Source organism: Zootoca vivipara, chromosome 6 (assembly GCF_963506605.1).
Source record: "Zootoca vivipara chromosome 6, rZooViv1.1, whole genome shotgun sequence".
Lineage (NCBI taxonomy): Eukaryota > Metazoa > Chordata > Lepidosauria > Squamata > Lacertidae > Zootoca > Zootoca vivipara.
In genome coordinates, this window is record NC_083281.1 from 71,579,390 (window position 1) to 71,599,357 (window position 19,968).

The 19,968-nt window shown below is 42.9% G+C and overlaps 2 protein-coding genes across 3 annotated transcripts in view; both read right to left on the reverse strand.

The window, feature by feature from the left end:
- Positions 1-19,458, reverse strand: part of LOC118085876 (b(0,+)-type amino acid transporter 1-like) — a 47,933-nt gene extending 28,475 nt beyond the window's left edge. The window contains exon 1 of the mRNA XM_060276104.1: positions 19,412-19,458. The gene's annotated coding sequence lies outside the window, so the exon portion shown is untranslated. The remainder of the gene's footprint in view (positions 1-19,411) is intronic.
- SLC7A9 (solute carrier family 7 member 9) lies at positions 1,251-19,513 on the reverse strand. Of its 2 annotated transcripts, XM_035116894.2 has the most exons (14): positions 19,412-19,513; positions 15,688-15,795; positions 13,331-13,478; positions 11,916-12,158; positions 10,767-10,892; positions 10,142-10,241; positions 8,782-8,826; positions 7,661-7,784; positions 7,315-7,418; positions 6,160-6,256; positions 5,290-5,439; positions 4,026-4,200; positions 3,085-3,201; positions 1,251-2,738 (listed from the first exon to the last, which is right to left on the reverse strand). In XM_035116894.2, the coding sequence occupies exons 2-13, from the start codon at positions 15,778-15,780 to the stop codon at positions 3,131-3,133; spliced, it is 1,476 nt and encodes a 491-aa protein (XP_034972785.1). In that variant the 5' UTR covers positions 15,781-15,795; positions 19,412-19,513; the 3' UTR covers positions 1,251-2,738; positions 3,085-3,130. The 2 variants fall into 2 exon arrangements, with proteins under 2 accessions (XP_034972785.1, XP_034972784.1); XM_035116893.2 differs by having other exon boundaries at positions 1,253-3,201.
- Between the last annotated feature and the right edge of the window lie 455 nt (positions 19,514-19,968).

A 19,968-nucleotide genomic window follows, 5' to 3' on the forward strand; every position in this document is an offset into this window, starting at 1 on the left:
GCTTCTTGGTATGGCCATTGCTGATTCAAACCCATGCTTCCTGCTTCGGGCTGCCCTTTGCCTTAGGCAATATTGATTGGTCTGTCATTATTCTGCGAGGGCAGTTTAATTCGGGGGCTGCTAGCCAGTGCAGACGATAGTGACCCTGGTGGTTTTACATCCTGCTCAGTGCTTGGGCTTGTCATCTCCTTTTAGGTTTTGCCCCTAATTTTCCCTTGCCCCCAGTGTTGGGCGCCTGTTTGCCCAAACCTATTCACTCTCGGTTTCAAGTGGCGGGAAAGGCTCCTTGTTTGTGTGCTTTCCTGGCACTGGATAGTGTTTGCCTGGCCACTTGTTGGCTCCCTTAGCCCCTGCTGAGTGTTTGCTGGAATTTGCCTATAGGCTGGATTGAGGCTGTTTGGGGGATGCCATTTTAGCTGGGGTCACGTGGTCGCCCTGTGGCCGCCGTCTTGGATCTACCGCATGGTTTTGGTAGCTGTTTTCTCAACTCCACCACCACCACATCCAAGCAGCTGTTTTTGTTGCAATAACTAGTGGCTACAGCTGCTTACTCGTGAGCAAATATCTTGAAATAAGCATTAGGAACCAAGTATACACACACAGGCGCATACAAAAATACACACACACCATTTAGAGAATAAATAAATAAACCCCTTTCCTTCCATATTGCTCGATATATAGCATACACTGATAACAATAGTAATAAATTTTTAAAATACCCTTTCTCTACTATTGTTCTCTACATAGCACACACATACACACCATCAGGGGACCCGATTCCTATTGGTTGATTGTTGTAAGGAAACTGGTCAAGTTGTAAAGTTACTGTTAAGTAGCTACGGTATATGCAATTGGATCAGAAGTCTTTGGCTTAAAGTTGGATGTTGTGATAAACCCTTCTTAAGGCCATAATCCTATGCAAGCCATAGGAAAAAGTTCCATTGAGTTCAATGGGGAATACTCCCAGGTAAGTAGATAGAGGATTGCAGCCTTATTCAGGAGCTGTACTCAAGTAGGACCTGCTTCCAGCTAAATGTGTATAGGGCTGCACTGCCAGTGTTTTTCCAAGAGTTTGGTCTTTGCAACCTCCAAGACTGATTTTCATTTCCACAAACTGGGTCAAAGAAATTGCAGGGAAGGGGTGTTTAACCCCTTTGTCTCTGGCAATTTTTTGCTGCAAATATGTATCTTCTGTAGGTAAAAGCAGGATGTCAGGGGAGAAATTTGAATTGGGCGGGGGGGGGGGGACAAGCTCCTCCTGTTTCTGTTTCTCCTGCCAGTCCACCTATCCAATGTGGGACCCTTGCTGCTCCTTTTATTTTGAAAATTAAGAAACTAGCAGTTTCATCTGCCATGTAAAATTTTGTTTGGTTTTTAGCATAGAACCAGGGGGAACACAGCCCTGCAGTTTCTCAGAACCCTCATACAGGGAGTTCTAATGAAAAGAATAATATGGTGATTGGTGATGGTTTAAGTACTTGGCACTTCATATGAATACTTATGGAAAAAGTTATTTATGCCTGTTAGAAAAGCAATAAAGAACACTCTTAAAACCAGCCTTTATGTCTTTGAGTTTTAAGAAACTATTTATTAATTAAATAGAAAATGTAATAAAAATATACCAAAGGCATTTGCAACAAGTCACAAAAAAGTAATGCTTTGACTTTTCAGAGTGCACAAGGGATCTAGAGAAGGCCAGAGGAAGGGAGGGAGAGAGTAATGAGACAACAGCTAAGCACAGCATGGAAAACCTAGCTTGCACATCCCAAACAAACATATTGTGGAACCCTGATCCCAAACCAATGGTTAAGAGGAATGGTGGTAGCCAGATCCAAGATGTAGCTTCATGGATCCAGCCTACACAACCACAGCCCATTTTTACTTTTACTAACTTCCCAAGAGGTAGCTGTGTTAATCTGTAGCAGCAAAGAGGCTTTTGGCACTTTTAAAAGTCTAACATATTCTGTAATAAATCTGCTTGTATTTATTTAATTAAAATATATGTAACCCACTCTAGTCAAGGATTTCAGAGTGGGTACAACAATTAAAACAACAAATCCAACTGCACTGGAGAAAGTGGATAAACATTAAAACATGGGTGATAGTTACTACAAATTAAACCTGAGTAAATAAACAGGTTTTAGCCTGGCACACAAGTTGAAATCTGCCTAGTGGCAACTTTGTTTTGGAGGGGAAGACATTTTGCAAGTAGGGAAATTGGTGTGGCAAAAGTTCTTTAAGGATGTTGTGATAAATCCATTAAATCTTTAAGGTGCTACAAGTCTCCTTGTCTTTCCTTTGGAATTACGGTAGATTAAAAATGTTGCTTAAGCTTCTGTCTTTGCATGCACTCCTTCTCAAAAGATGCAGCTGTGCAGGATACTGAGGTAGAGACATGACAGCAGCAAACCAAGCTGAGGCTCCCTGAGTGCCAAAACAACCTTCCATGGGCAACCAAGGATCTGCCCTTAAGCCTCATGCTGGGAAGACTCTCCCCATCTAATACACAAACCATTGTGCCTGCAAAAAATCTGCTCCAGTGTTGAGATACTTCCCATCATCTGCTCATGTTTCATTGTGTCAAGGCAGAGGCATACTTTGAAAAGTCCAGTGTATTACTTTTCTTGACCTCTTCAACCGCTGGAGTCAATATCATATGGATTATGTCTAGATCACATGTCTTTCTCCCTCCCAGATGTTCACCTGCCATTTCATTTGGGTTTCTACCCTTTATAAATCTGTAAGACATTTAAGAGATGAGATTTCATCTTTGCGCTTCCATGTTTGTTTGCTGGTAGATGGCACTGTAATACTGCATGTTCCGTCCTTTCAGCTTGCTGAGAAAATAATGTGGAAATTCCATACCTGAAATCAAGTCCATGGCCTACAACTCCTCAGGTCTTTCTCCCCATACAGATATTTTCTTAAGATGTTGCAGATCCCTGAATTCAATGTGTTACAAAAATGAATGCATTTTACAGGGGGAAAGAACAGAACGGTGTCTTTTTCAGGACACTTACTGTCTCACAAATGTCCCCTATCCTCAGCATTGAGACCTATAGTTGTGGACATGATGTAGCATACCTGGTGAACCATTTCCAGGATCTAGCCTTTTTAATGATGGAAAAATTCAATGTTGTTCAGGAACGTCTTCTGGTGGAACTACTTCCATAAGCATCTGAAGGTGCATAGTGATGGGCTCTGAAACACAGAAGTTGTTGAGGTCAAAAATGGCCTCATTTGCACTGTTAGTACCATTTCTTTTCCTAGATCATTTCTCCTTTTGCACTTAACCACTTAGAAGCCTCAGTGTTGATTCCACAAGCCAGATTATGGGCTTTACTTTTCCTATAGCCAAATTAACATGGCTTTTGGGAATATTCCAGAAATTACAGTCAAAACAAGTGCTTTATTGTGATGCCTTCCATTTCTTAAGTGTACCAGATGGTGTCTGCAGTGCTGAGCACAGCATGTCAACTTAAAACCAATCTAAACAACATTTCCAGGACATAATGAGCTGTAACCTTTGCTAAGTGTCAGAGTCCACTCGAAAGACCAGTTGCCACAGTCAAAAGGATCTATTTCCTGTGTATTTCCATCAAGTTTCAGTCTTTAAAGAAAAGATGGCTAGTGGTTAGGAAGAAGCAGGCACAGGAACGTCTAAAACTCTATATAGGGAGGCTTAAAAATTGTCTACCCTGAAGGAAGGTGGGAAATTCCAATTGGAATGTTTTTGTAACTGGAAACACTAGCACCCATGTGCCTGCAAAGGGCAAGTGGCCAGTGCAGAAACATGCGTACTGTATGTAATCTCTAGCAAGTGATCTGAGTAGACCACATACCCCATTCCCGAGTTTGTGAGTCTGCTCTATTCACATAATTCCCTCTCTACTGCATCTCATGCACCCCACCTGTTCCTTTTTAAGAAGCTCTTTCCCTTTTGAATCAGAGTTAAAGAGCCACACCCACATTATTTCATCACAAACACCTCTTCCCCCTGGGATGGAAATCAACCAGATACTCACTTGAGACTTTTTGAGCCCAGCTGAATTTGAAGTGGATGAAAAGTACATAAAAGACAAGTCCACTGATAATAAATAGAGCGCAATACAGATATGGCAGCTCAGGTGCAGTGATGATGGGTGCCAGAACCAGCACAATGGAAACAAACATCACAAGGATGGGGATGATAAGAGGTACCTGCAAGACAGAGCGGAGGGGTGGGAATGCAATTGTGTGTGTTGAAGAATCCCAGATTGGAACGACCTAGCAAGGCCAAGGAATATTCTGGCTCAAGATTCTAATGCACTCCATTTTAACAACTTGGCTGTTGCATCAGGAACAGCATACAAATGTTACTTGCCAGGCCAAGAGAAGATCTGGTGGTTTTGGCAAGTCTTGCCACAGCCCAGGCATTCCACATCTTAATTGGCTTCTGCATGCTACCCAAGTCATGCTAGGCTGTTTGGGGCTGGAAGCAGGCATTTTTAAAATGCTAACTATCATGGCCTTACACAGGGCCTGTTTAAAGGACAGCTGTAGTTCAGTTTTCATACACTTTAGGGAAGTGTGAATTGGGCACTGTTTATTTATTGGATGTATTTGGTGTTTGCTACAAAAATGTCTCAAAGTGATTTAGAGTTATGAAAACATACATGATACAAAATTTAAAACACACCCAAAGATAATTGACAAAAAGTACCCATCCTGCAATCACATAAAAATGGCAAATCCTATCCCATCCTACTAAACATTGAATATGGATATCACCATATCCTGACACTCCAGTTAAGAGCCAAATGCCTGGGGAAAGGAACATCTTTGCAAAAATGCCTAAAAGTTGATAATGATGGTGCCAGCTGCATCTCCCTCTAAAATTAGCATTCCACAATTGGGAAACCACCATTGAAAAGGCCTGTTCTCATGTTGCTGTTTATTGAAGGGGGCACACAAAGAAGGCCCTCAGATATTTGTTAGGTATTGAAGTATTGAAGTCATGGGCAACATAAGACTTTATACGTCAAGAGCAGCACTTTGAATTGGGCCAGGGAGCTAACACATCCTATGCACTTGAACCAGTACCAGACCACCCACTCCCAGTCAATTCTGGCCACTGAATTCTGCACTAAGTGCAGTTTCTGAACGCTCTTCAAAGACGGCACTACATAGTGTTGCAATAATCTAACCTAATTTCTTCCCCAACTCTAGCAGTAACAAAATAAGCAGCACAAGAGGAACTGCCAAACCATCCTGAACACTGATGAGAATATCTTCTGGTGGGCTACTTACACGGATAGGCCTTTCAAGATCTTTTCTTGTAAAGCGCATGACAATGAGTCCCAGCACAGTTAGACCATAGAATATCCAAACTGCAAAGCTAAAGTAGTTGATGAGGGTGTTGATGTCTCCGGGAATTATATAAATAATAGCTATTGCACCCTGAAAGCAGAAGAAATGCATTACGGAGAAGGCATTTTTAAAAAACCTGCAGATTTCAGTGTTGGGTTTACAGTAAAGGCCTTTTCATAGAATGGCCAATACTACCAGTAATTGTGGCTATGATAACTCTGTTGGAAAACTAATTCGGATATGCTTGCTTAGTCTCTCCAGTGACTTTAAATTTGCAGCCCTACTGCATGGTTGCTTCATTATAATACAAGGCCTCCATGAAGACCCTTTTGCAAACAGATGGGAAAGCCGTGTGCAATCACAGAGCTTTCGAAAGAGTTTTAATTACAGTGCCAATTTGCTGAGTTGTATTTGTTTTTATTTAAAGATTTAAGATCTTATTTCAAAAGCAGGAGATGAAGGGGAGGGGGCATTATAGAGGTGTATGCAATTGTATTTTCCTCCCTCGCTGTATTACAACCCAGGGCCATCCAATGAAGCTGAATTTCGAGAGACGCAGACAAAAGGGCTTGTTTACACAGCGCATAATTAAAGTGTAGAATTTGGCCTCATGGGAGTTGTGATGGCTGCCAACTTGGACCGGTTGGATATTAGACAAATTAATGGAGGATAAAACCATCATTGACTACTAGTCGTGACGGCTATGCCCTGCTTCCAATAACAGAGAACAATGCTGGACTAGACAGGCCTTTGGTCTGATCCACCCGGGGTCTTATGGTGTTCTTCTGACTCTTCAGAAAACATACTTACATAAAAGATGATAGCAGGCGCCGGAGTTAAGCGCTTAATGCTGATGTAAGAGAGCACCTTTAACATGTGTCCTTCACGACCCGCTACATAAGCAAGCCTGAGAAGGTAAATCATTCTCGTTAGAGAAGCCATTGTGATGGGCTGACCCAGAGCAAAGGGTGACAAGACTCCTGCACTTTTCATATTTTTGGTGTTGCATTTAGAGAGCATTGCAGAATCTGTGTTTACCATGTCATGCAGTAATATGGGCCTATGGAGAGTGTATGAGGAACTAGTTGCAACGGCTGTGGCTTGAGTCCAATGTTAAAAGCATAAGAATCTGGGAAATGGAATGAGATCAGCACTACTGCCACATGCACTGTGACCAACAGGGTATGGGATTTCGCCCATCTGACATACTGCTGTGCTTCCAATAAATGTGAGCGAATGTGCAGGTGTGATGTTGAATTTAAGCTGCTCCCTCCCTCTATACCACCTTTCCTTACACCACCTGCCAGCAACTGAGCAAAGTTTAGTAGCTTGGAAATGTCAATGTGCCCCTGTCTCCTGAGTGCCCCAGGTTACTTTTAATGAGATGATGGTGCAGACATGGGAAGTACTCCTTTACATGATGTATCACCAACACATTGAATTATTTATTCACATAATGATGGGGCAGATTCCACCATGAGTTCCTTGAAAATGATGGGATTAATTCAGAGGGAAATGAAGAATTCAAAGGCACATAGGGTTGCCAGACTCAATAGAGGAGAGGACTTCTGTGCCTTTAATTGCCCTGCTCTCTTTGGAGTCTGGAAACCTTAAAGAGAAACCAGCAGACCCTTTGTTTAATTTCCGTCTGCTGGTTTCTCTTTAAGGTTTCCAGACTCAAAAGACAGCAGGGCAATTAAAGGCACAGAAGTCCTGTCCTCTATTGAGTCTGGCAACCCTAGAGGCACATGTACTTCTAATTTGCAGATGATTGGGGCAGCTGCCTCCAACCTGACCTTGCTTTTAAGTGTCACCTGAGCATTTGCCTGTTGACAATTGTGATGCTCTTAACGGCAGGTCCATATAAGTGCAGAGGTCTTGCATTCTGGGTTCTGAGCTGAGTGCACATAAGTCAACTTTAACCTAGGGCACACTGGAATTCCACATCAGAAAGTTTTGTTTTACCTGCCAGCAGTAAAGCAAGTCCCATTGGCTGCCCCGATGGTAGAAAAAGCCACAAAAAGAGGGACTATCCAGGAAGCAGGATAAAGAACCCTGTCTCCAAATGTCTGTGATGGAAGGAATTGAAATAATGCACATCTTTAAAACATAGAGGTCAACCAACTCAGCACATGAAGATACAGCAGTAATGAAAGATACTTAATAAATAGCTTGCACAACTTTTTAGAGAAGCAAATTTTCCCTTGTGTAACTTAAACCACTTTCACTCTTGTTCTGCCGTTTGTATCAATCCATCCTCTTGTGAATTGCACAGAGGTGAAAAACAACACATTTTTGTACTTCAACTCACCACAGCAACAGCTTGAGACTGCAGAAGTTCTGTTGATGTCATAACCGTGAAATAGGATATATTGATCAGAACGTAACAAACTGTGACCAGAGGGATTCCAATAACAATAGAGAGTGGTAGATTTCTAGATAATATAAAGAGATATGCTATCAGTTACACATCCAAGCTTTTACGCAATTAAAGGAATATTAGTTGATTTACCACGTAGGTTTCTGCATAAATTTGCATCTGAACAGTTCTAAAGGGGGAAATTATCAATTTTTAAATAATGAGCACTGTCTCTTATTTGAGTGACTATAACACATCTTCTAAGTCAAGACAACACCTGCCACCCTATGGTCCTGCTTAACACCCCCACCCCAACTTCCAGGAATGATATTTGCATTGAGAACATAAGAACATAAGATGAGTGGACACACAAGCAGAACCAGAGGAGGAGCTTCCTTCTCAATGCAAATAGCAGCTTGGGTGGGAGGGTAAGCAGGACACAGCAGTGGGGGAGGGAAGAGGATTAAGGGGAGGAAGCACCAGCCCCCGCCCCCATGGATGCTGTTCATTAACATTATAAAATACATGTATATTAATTGCATCTGTACATTGAATGCTACACCTAGTTTGGCTCTAAACAGTTATGTATTACGACCCTAAAATTTCACTGTGGTGGTGTTGGATGCAGGGCCAGCTCTACCAATAGGCAAAGTGAGGCAATTGCCTTGGGTGGCAGATGCTGGTGGCCAGAGGCAGTTCCTCCTGTGTTCCCAGACTTTTTCCTCCTGGTGGAAGATAGAGCTGGGTGTGCTGCACAGCCTCTCCCATCAAAACTAGCTTTCTGCCCGCGGGTGAAGGGCACTGTCAGACTAAAACAGCTAGACTAGTCAGCTTCCGCAGATGGCAACCATTCTTGCCCTTTGCCTCAGGCAACAAAATGACTTGGAACAGACATACCGTACTTTTCTGCGTATAAGACTAGGTTTTTTTTTACTTTAAAATAAGGTTAGAAATCTGGGGGCATCTTACACACGGATAGTGCATATGCCCATTTTCTAAATTTGGGGTCCCCAAAAGTAGGGGGGTGTCTTATACATGGGGGCATCTATCAGCTGATGCACCATTTTTCTTACCTATAAGGATCTTTAAGTTCTTCTGTGATATAATTGAGTTGATTCCTGGAAGGGGGGAGGGGGGAGAAGTACCAAAATGTTACTTTGCATCCTGCACATTCTTGGGGAAAAACCCCCTTGAACCCAGTGGAATTTAATTTCCAAATAAAAAAGGTATGGGATTTAAGTCTTGATGTCAATACATATTTTTTCTGAAATTAAAATTCCCTTTCAACCAACAACATATGTATGAGACATTTCACAGAGTCCTATTTTGATTTGTGTTCTGCATTTTGCACAGAGGCAAGTGCCCAATATGGCTTTCAACAGTGATAGCAAGTACCAATAAACCATCAGCAATATATGCACCTGTTCTGTGCAACAACAACAACAACAAAAATCCCTTACACATGAAAACATACATTAGATCAGCCTTTGGCAGCCTGATGCCCTGCATGCAGCTATCCTGGAGAAAAGGAAAAGCTTCTCAATTAGGTTTCTCTCTGGCATGCTATTTTCTATGTGCAGAGGTCTATTTTGGGGATTGAGTATGAAGGATCTGCCATCTGAAATACTACAGCCCAGACACAGCCTTACCACTTCAGGAAATAATATGCCCTTAACAAATATGAGCCCTTCTTCATTTTATAATACTTGGAATCCATTCACCTCCCATATGAAAAGCAACCATCAATGAAGACAACACACACACACACACACACACACACAGACCTACGGAAACATCTGGAGGGACCTACTGGATTAGTGATTTTATTATGCATATGAACTGGCTCTAAGTAGTGGTTCTAACCTTAAGATGCTGTTAACTCCTTTTTCTAACGACCTAAGACTAGCTGATAGTGTTGGTGCCTTAAAAAGCCGTCTCACCTATTGGCCACCACTGCATCATGTGGTAGCAAGTTCCACAAGTTAATGGTCTGCTTAGCTCTCCCCCACAAAAGTGGGTGGGCTCTGTCCCCATTCATGACTACCAGGAAGTCACCATAGGTTTAGAACAGGGGTCAGCAAACTTTTTCAGCAGGGGGCCAGTCCACTGTCCCTCAGACCTTGTGGGGGGCCGGAATATATTTTAAAAAATAAAATGAACGAATTCCTAAACCCCACAAATAACTCAGAGATGCATTTTAAATAAAAGGACACATTCTACTCATGTAAAAACATGCTGATTCCCGGACCGTCCGCGGGCCGGATTTAGAAGGCAACTGGGCCTGATCCGTCCCCGGGGCCTTAGTTTGGGACCCCTGGTTTAGAATAAGTATTCCCCACCCTACACTATTTCCAGGTGTGATTCTTCAGCAAGACTTCAGGTGCATGAACTGCTATACTCTAACAGCTAAGGACAATCATAAAATTATATTACCATCCATCATAGGCCCAGAGTCCATTATAAAATGCAAGACAAATGGCGCCCACAGAAAGCGGGGGACCATCAAACGAATTGTTGAAGTTCTTTGTATTTCCTGGGGAAGGGAAAGTGAAATGCATCATTTCTTGCAGCTGAGGAACTTGGCTCAGAGTCCATGAAAACTCCCCCCCCCCCCGATAAATCTATTTGCCTAATAAGAGTGACATTGATCACTCACCACCCAACTGACCCTCCTCAACCCCTTCCCCATTTTTATGGTCCCCTCACCGCTGAGCATTTCCTATCAGAAGAAGGGCACTTGCCCATAGATTATTTTGTGACAGATGTTAAAACATATTGAAATGGAATGTGACTTTTTAGAAACCTGAGATTTATCTTTAATGTATGTCATGAACAGCTTTTAATTTATTTACATGGAAGGTGATATTAAAAATATCAACAAACAGGTTCCTACCCACCCCCCAAAAAGTAAGCAAAACCAACACAAAGCAGTTGTATCAATCCCAGTCAACTGCTGCAGATACACGATATAGATGATTGATAGATAGATAGATAGATAGATAGATAGATAGATAGATAGATAGATAGATACTGCAACTAAGACTTCAACATAACATACCTTGGGCCAGAAGAACAATCCCACTGACAATGATAATTATGACAATCACCATTTTAGCCGCAGTGAAAAAGTTTTGCACGTAGCTCGCCCACTTCACACTCAGGGCATTTACCAGAGTAATTGTAACTAAGAGAAAGGAAATGGTGGAAGGTTCACAAGAAATGTCATAAATCAGACACCTCAATGAATAAGCTTCTGTATCCCTTGCCTTCCCAGTTTCATTTTCCTGTCACTCAGAGTAGCCAATAATGGGCAAGATGGACAAATAATCTGACCAGCTGCGTGGTAGCTTCATATGTTCCTCTGCATACAAATTGTGCAAACCACTTCACTCATCATGTGCACTCTTTACAGGTAAGGTAAAGGACCCCTGAATGGTTAAGACCAGTCAAAGGCAAATATGGGCTGCAGCACTCATCTCACTTTCAGGCTGAGGGAACCAGTGTTTGTCCAGAGACAGCTTTTCCAGGTCATGTGGCCAGCCTGGCTAAACAGCTTATGGCGCAACAGGACACCGTGATGGAAACGAGAGCACACAGAAACGCCATTTACCTTCCTGCCACAGCAGTACCTATTTATCTACTTGCACTGGGGTGCTGGTATGCTTTCGAACTGCTACGTTGGCAGGAACCATATATAAGATGGGTTAGTGGTACCTCTAGTTAGGAACTTAATTCGTTCCGGAGGTCCATTCTTAACCTGAAACTGTTCTTAACTAGAGGCGTGCTTCTGCTAATGGGGCCTCTTGCTGCAGCTGTGCCGCTGGCACACGATTTCCATTCTCATCCTGGGGCAAAGTTCTCAACTCGAGGTAACTCCTCTAGGTTAGCGGAGTTTGTAAGCTGAAGCGTTTGTAACCTGAGGCATTTTTAACTCAAGGTACAGTACCACTATATTCCCAAGTTCCCAAAAGGGATAGGGGAGTTTGACCAAGGCTTCACATGGGCTCATGGCAGAGGAGAAATTTGAACCAGGGACCTGTGATACCTAGCAGAGTCTCTTTGCTTCTGCAGCTGCTGTGCAACAGAAATTTGCACCGGTGTAAAAGGAAGCCTATTCCTAGCTGTTATCTCTGTATGCATTTGGTTTAGGTCATTAACTCACCCTTCCAGCTACCTTTGTCTTCCCGATCAAAAGCCAAATACTCACCAAGGGCTGCTGTTGCCAGACACTTGATGACAACTGTGGGGGGGTCACAACCCGGATAAAACGGAGCCGCTGTGTACTCAGCAAAGCTGAGGCAAATGATGGCAAAGGAACTGGGCTTGATGACGATGAGACTTGCCCAGGAAAACAAATATGCAGGGATTGGGCCAAAGGCTTCCATGAGGTACGGATATTCTCCTCCTGATTTTGTTATCATTGTGCCAAGTTCAGCAAAACACAGTGCCCCTAAAGAAAGAAGTGGGAGTTTTCAAAATAACCTTCCTCTACCACCACCACTGCCACAATCACCCATCTCCATTTCAATATGGCTTCTAGAGGGCTCTATATGCACCTGGTCCTTCTAGCCTGTTTCAAGCCACCAGGGCTTGTTCCTTGTTCCTATTAAGTGCATAATTTTGTTATGGTATGTGGAACTAGTCAACATTTCTCTCACCCAATGAATGCTTCTGTTGTGAGAAGCTCATCTGGTCCCAAACCAACTATAATTTTGAGTTGCTGGAGAAATGCTTTTTCCCCCTTCCCCCCACAAGCACAATTGATTATTTTCAATTATAAACACTGCGCTTGTCTTTTAGACAGTCCATGACATCATCAGCGGGTGCCTTGGGACTCAGGGAGCATCGATAAAAGAAAAGCCAGTGACAAGAAAAGTTATTTTTAGAGTCAGTTATCACATATTTATTATGTTTATATTTATCTCGCATTCATCCTTTCCATTTTCTTCAATACATGCAAAAACCCTATGAGGTAAGTCAGGCTAAGAGATGGTGATCAGTCCAAGATTACACAGAGAACTTCATGGACGAGTGGAAATTTGAACCTTGAACACCCCCAGTCAAGTATAACCACCACAACATGCTAGCATATGGTTGTCATATACTAAACAAAGATCACTCAGTTTTTCATCACATGGTGATTTACAAGAGAGGCCAGATGAACAAAAGGAACCTGTACAGCTTCAAAATACAGTGGTACCTTGGTTCTCAAGCTTAATCCGTACCAGGAGTCCGTTCGACTCCCAACACCGTTCAAAAACCAAGCACGGCTTCCGATTGGCTGCAGGAGCTTCCTGCACTCAAGCGGAAGCTGTGTCGGATGTTCGGCTTCTGAAAAATGTTCGCAAACCGGAACACTTACTTCCGGGTTTGCGGTGTCCGGGCCGTTTTGTTCAGCAACTAAGCTGTTTGAGAACCAAGGTACCACTGTAATTATAACGTGTTAGCATTTCCCCCAAACAAATTGTTCACCTATATCTTATATGCTAATTTCAAATGCAAAACTAGCAAATGCAAATCCATCGTTGAAGGGCTAAACAAAATAACACATAGCAAGGAGTTTGTAATAAACTGGGAGCGGGGGGGGGGGAGAATAAGTTGGAAAGAGCAGTAGCGATTTACCTAACGTAGCAAGCACTCCACAGGCTGCCCAGATGACTAAGCAGGGCCCAACTGCTCCAACGTTAGCCAGAACGGACTTTGGAGAAACAAAGATCCCTGAACCAATCACTGTCCCAACAATGACACAGATTCCACTGAGAAGGCCCACCTGGGAAAAGAAATTGAGGTTAGGTGAATTCAACAGGAGTGTTAATTCAATCTTCTATAGGAAGAATAATGAGGGTGGAGATGGATGGGGGACAGGAACACTGAAGCAGATGTTAACCCAAGAATATGTCAGGAAGGGTCCACTCTTATTGCAGAAACACTGCTTTAAACAACAGGTACTGCCATGTATCTTAAAGGTAAGGTAAAGGGAACCCTGACAGTTAAGTCCAGTCGCGAACGACTCTGGGGTTGGGGCGCTCATCTCGCTTTACAGGTCGAGAGAGCCGGCGTTTGTCCACAGACAGTTTTTCCAGGTCATGTGGCCAGCATGACTAAGCCGCTTCTGGCGCAATGGAACACCAAAACCAGAGCAGTGCACGGAAACCTTCCTGCTGGAGCGGTACCTATTAATCTACTTGCACTTTTTGGCATGCTTTCAAACTGCTAGGTTGGCAGGAGCTGGAACCGAGCAATGGGAGCTCACCCCGTTGCGGGGGTTTGAACTGCCGACCTTCGGATCGGCAAGCCCAAGGCTCAGTGGTTTAGACCACAGCGCCACCCATATCCCGCCATGTATCTTAGGGGGAGCTTATTTTCCCAACACAGACACCTGTAGTTTATTATTATTATTATTATTATTAATTGTACTTCTTGTACTTCTTAGTCACTTTTTAAATTAAAAGTGAAGTCAAAGCGACTTGGAATATAACACAATAATTAAAATCAACATAAAACTAAAATGAAATAAAGACTAAAAACTTTCAGAAGCCTGAGGTCAGAGTTAAGGTCTGTTCTGGGAATGACCTTGGCAAACTGCTTTAGGAGCCTTTTTCAGCTTGGAAGTGGGGTGAAAATGTTTACACACACACACACACACACACACACACACACACACACATTACTTGTTGCCTTGGCAAGGGTAACAAGAATGTGGAGGAATAAGCGCTCAGTATTGACCATGACCATTTCTTCATATTTGGTGCCAAGGAAATAGTCTAGCCAAGGGGAAAAGTAATGAGTGTGAGGGGAGCGCAAACAGGGTCTGCTGTGCTGAGACTTTCAGCGCCATTAACAGGTGAGGTGACACCAGGAACAACTTGTAGTACAATGCAAACATTAACCAGACATTCTGGAAAAAGAGGCTTTCCTTTTGTACTTCACTGAGCTTCGTGATTATCCCCCCATTTAGCAAACAACACTCTACTAATTAACTCAGGTGTTGACATCACAGAGCATTTTACTTCCCCACTTGGGACATTGAAGCTGGACCTAAGTATACTACTCTGTTTTTACAACAGGGCATGTACCAAGTGCAATTGTGCCTCCTCTTGAGAGCGAGGATGTGTTTATGGACGAAATTCTAAGTGTGGATGGGCAAATCTGTCAAATTTAGTTTCTCCCCCAGTTTCTCATTTTTCCAGAATTAAATTCAGTTCTCCTTTACTACAGCAGCAAAAACAACGTACGAGGCAGCCGTTGCGAGTTACCAGTCTTTGCAGCCACAGCAAGTGCCATCATTCTCCAGCAGTTTGACTTCAACCCCAGAAGCACACCGGCATTGTCTCTCCAGACAGACGGATGCCAACCATGCACACTTCCCCCCAGTTTACACAATTTTGCAAACATTTGGTACCAGTATGAGAACCGAAATGCAAAATTCAGAGAAGTGTGAATTTTGAAGGATAACTGGTTCTATTCATGTCCTGGTTTGGGAACTGAGAATTAGGTAGGTCTGCATTCAAATGAAAGCTGGCCAAATTTCTACCTCATTCCTAATTCTAAGCCTATTTAGGCTCAGGGCAAAACAGCTAATTCCCATGTTTTGCACGGTGCACATTTTGCCGCAAATAAAATCCATTAAGGAGCTAAGCATACTTAAAACACATTTCTTTCATTGCTTTCAAAAATGCTGACTGTATTGTAGTGCCTCGAAGTGAATGCCATAAGCCAGGAATGGGGAATCAGATGTTCCTGGACTTCATTTCCCATCAGGCCCAACCAGCATAGCTGGAAATTGGGGGCCAATAACCTCTGAAGGGTCACAAGCTCCCCATTCCTGCCATAAACTATGCAGACCTATAAGCATCATGGGGCAGGTATCAGCCATAGGAGAGACACAATTTGGTTGAGGCCACCTGGCGCTATTCACTACCTCTGGGAGGTTAAGAACTTCTAGGGCTGTTTCCAATATAATATATTACAAGTCTTGCCTCTTTCTGTAGATTCATAGATTTGCTTTTCTTGATGGGCGTTTCATCAGGTTCTTGATTTGAACTTCGTTTTCTGATGCCTTCTTCATCCATTTTGCTTACTTGATGCTGATTAAAATTAATTATTATTAATTATTAAATTAGTGAATCCTGCAACCAGCACAAAGTAAACTATGATTATATTATTCAAAAGTCTGTTTACCTTTTGACTTCAAAAAAGCAACAGGGGACCCATAGCGCTCTTACATAGTTAATTCAAAGTAATGGTGGGATGTGCTAACTCACTCCAAGTTGGCTTTGTAATGTTATAGCATAATCAAATCTAAGTGTGGGACACTGTGATATCACCTCACTGGTCCTATGATCCCTGATTATCTAGATCACCTGTTTTTAATGCCTGCCAAGAGGGTGAACCAGTTATCTTTCGCTTCCACACTTACCTGTTATGGCTGATCCATTTAACTACTCTGGAATTTTGGTAATAATCAGTATTCAACTTAAGAGGTACAAATGCCAATGCCTTGGAGCACTCAATTTTTGGAAACGACAGTTTGCCATTTTCATGACGATTAGGAGAAATGTATGAGTAATATAAAGGTGGCTTATCTGCCTTGATGGGAGCTCAAAGGTTGAAAATGAATTTGCTGTACAAAACACGATTTGATAACTTATTATCAGATGGTTTGTTGGCCACCAGTGATCAGATGACTTTGTTATCAGTTTGCTCATTTTATATTGCAAACTTTATAGCTGGTTTGATGGTTTAACATAGCTATTTGGTTTCTGCAAGTCTATAATGTGTTTCCTTGTTTTGCACTTGCAAAAGGAGAAATGGACATAATAAACCCATTATGTGTTCTGAGGTCTTCCTCTCTTTGAATATATCTCCCTGTATAACAAAATAGGGCAGATGGAAGCGGTTTGAAGCACAGGGCCAGTGGGAGGAACAGACACATGTCTGTGTAAGATTTTTAGGCTTTTAGTGATGATGGGGGGCAGAAAGGAGGAATTGAGGAGGGGATGTGGTGGGAAAGTGGCTGGATTTAACAAGGGCATCTGCAGGACTGAGGAGGAGCAGCAAGAGGAAAGAAGGACGTTAATCTATGGCCTTGTAAAGCAGAATGATTATTGTCCCTTTTCTTTTCCTATTATTCTTTTCCCATTAGGTTATGTACTTTGTGTTTTATGCTGTAAATCTCTGTGATCTCTTGATGAAGGGCCACAAATGAATGAATGAATGAATGGTTTATCCTGGAGAAGAGAAGACCAAGGTTAAACTAGCAAGCCAGAGCAAAATAAAAAAATTCCTTCAGTAGCACCTTAAAGACCAACTAAGTTTTTATTTTGGTATGAGCTTTCGTGTGCATGCACACTTCTTCAGAACATGCACACGAAAGCTCATACCAAAATAAAAACTTAGTTGGTCTTTAAGGTGCTACTGAAGGATTTTTTTTATTTTGCTTCGACTCAGACCAACATGGCTCCCTACCTGTAACTAGCAAGCCAGAGGTTAAACTAACCCCTTTCCAGCCCGGGAGGAGCATTCGCACGACACACCAATACACTGCAGCCGACACACTAACGTGTCACGTGATACACAGTTTGGAAAGCTCTGCGCTAGAATATAACACAGAGGAGGAGCACAACACATTAAACTGACGGGGGAGAGGGCAGGGTTGTGGTCGCACACAGGCAGTCACAATGCAGGACGTGAGCAGCCAGTTCTCAAAACAAGAAAGGTGGCTGTTTTGCAGGAACTGGGGGCATTTGCAGGGCTTCTCTCACCTCTTCCTTGCTTATTTTTGGGAACCGTCATCACAAAGAGAACGTGGCCTGTGGTCTGAGCTATCATCATGATTTGAGAAAAAATCCTTGGGAAGAAAGGTGGCCTCAGTGATGATGCCTTTTGCCTGGGCTTTTAAAAAAAAATCTGAATAGAGAGGGAGGGAGGGAAGGAGGGAGGGAGGCCTGCCTTTGGATAAGGATAGGAAAGGCAGGGGGAATTGTTGCTGCACATCCCTGGCTCTCTCCTCCAGTTGGTGTTGCTTCCTTCCCTGGGACTCAGCTAGACTAAAGTTATTGAATATAGTATATTGAATACAGTACAGTATGTGTATGTATATGTATATGTGTATGTGTGTATATATATATATATATATATATATATATATATATATATATATAGGGGGCTGCCAACTCCCCTGTGGCATTTGAAAGTGCAGTCCTAAAAATGTCCACTCAGAAGCAACTCCTGTTGCATCCAGTGGGACAGGTAAATTAAATTAGGATTGCAGGCGGTGTGGTGCATTGGTTAGAGCAGTGCTTGCCACTATGCACTGATGGCAAGCGTGCAAGAGCGGGCGTGGCCATTGCACACCTGGGCACACCTTCACACTTTCCCTTCATGGCCAGTGCTTAGGCTGGAAGGAAGTCTTAGTTTTCTTTAAGCCCAATTGGCGGCAGAGGGGTGATCTTCTTATAAAGTCCAGCTGGGGTGGCAAGCAGGGCAGTTCCCTCCCTCCTACAATGATTTTAAGGAAGCTAAGGAACATCACTCACCCCAGAAAAAACAATGAATACAACACACTATTAGGATTTGGTGGGGGAAGTCTTCTAATGGAGTCAACAGAAGGCTCTCCCACCCCAAGTCTAATTGCAGTGGGAGAGCCTTCTATGGACTCCATTGGAGTAAATAAACCACACCCCTCATAGGCTGAGAAGACCGGGGTCCAAATCCACACCCAGCTATGAAGTTCCCTGGTTGACCTTGGGCAAGTTCCTAATTCACACACTAATCTTCCTCACAGGGGTTGTGTGGGGAGGAAGTAGGGACTGTGAGGGTCACGTATGTCACCTTAAGCTACTTGGAAGGAAGGTTAGATGTAAAAAACAAAGCAAACTGGGGAATTGTGGTTTAATCTTATAGACTATAAACCAGGATCAGAAGCAAGAGTGCTGTGCCTGAATTGTTTTGAACAGTAAATGAAGAAAGAACAGAACACTTGGCTGCCCTCTATGGATACACCGAGCAAATCAGTGACAGTTCTAGCAAGTCTATTCCAAATACACAAGAATCTACGGCAAATATTCATGCAAGTCTCTCTCTCTACATATATATAAGCTTCTAGGAGAATTTGGCACACTATTTCAGAAATTATTAAGGCAACCAACCCTGAGGACGGTATTATCTCCATATTGCGAATATGGGAGCCTGGAGGCTGAGATAAGACCACATCTGGTATGTTCATAGGATTGAGATTTGAAACAGGCACTCCCAGATTCACAGCAAGTCACTAGCATGCATGCATTTTTAAGCACACTATGCTATAGACATTACAAGGCGAGAGAACCGCATTTCAAAATTCCAAGGAGTGCAGAGGTATTGAATTTCAGTTTGCATGTTGTTCCAGAAAGCTCAAACTAAGCAGGTTCATTTTTAAACGCAGACCGAATCGATTTCCTCCCCCATCCTCCTTCCCAATGAAGTGTGCATGGGATTTCAGGCTTAGATTTCCATGGATGCTCTGAACTGTACAGACAAATTTCACTGGCAAAGTTCCACACCAGTTGTTAACTGTTTTTCACTTAGGAGACATTTCACCTGGAAGGAAAGCATGTCAACATCAATAACATCCCATAAATTTGCTGGAGTCAGGGGCAACTCTCATAATTATCCCTGTGGATCTTTTCACATTTTCAGTCTGGAAGCGAGAGTGGCACTCACCGTGTTTGGCGTAGCTCTTGAGTCATCAAAACACCTTCCTTCACTTATCTCCTCCTTCAGCAGACAATGCCCACGACTGGAAAGCAGAACGCTGGGAAACAGCAGTCACTTAAGTACAGAGGTTATAAACAAAGGTAATGATTAAACTAGAAAGCTTCCAAGAAGCATTAAGAGCCCAATTAATTTATCGGCAAAAAAAAAAGTTGTGTTTTTGGTTCCATTTTGATTGCCCCCCCCCCCCCCCCGCGTCTTGCAGTTTGCACAACCATCAAAATATTTGACACTGCAGCACTCACGGACCAAGGCGCCAGCAAATTGCAGGTTGCAGTGATTTTATAAAACATCAAGGTCTTCCTGCACGATTAAAAAGCAAAACCCAAACCCACTGAACTTGGGGAAGGGATCGTATGGCATTTCCCAAGAGTACAGCTGCTGCTCAGGGCAGACAGTGGCTTCTCAGAGACTTTGAGGCAGTATTGGAGAGTGGTCATTATCCGCATGGTACGCATTTGCCCAGGGCAGCCCCAAGACATTGTGCTGCCCAGAGGGAAGGACAA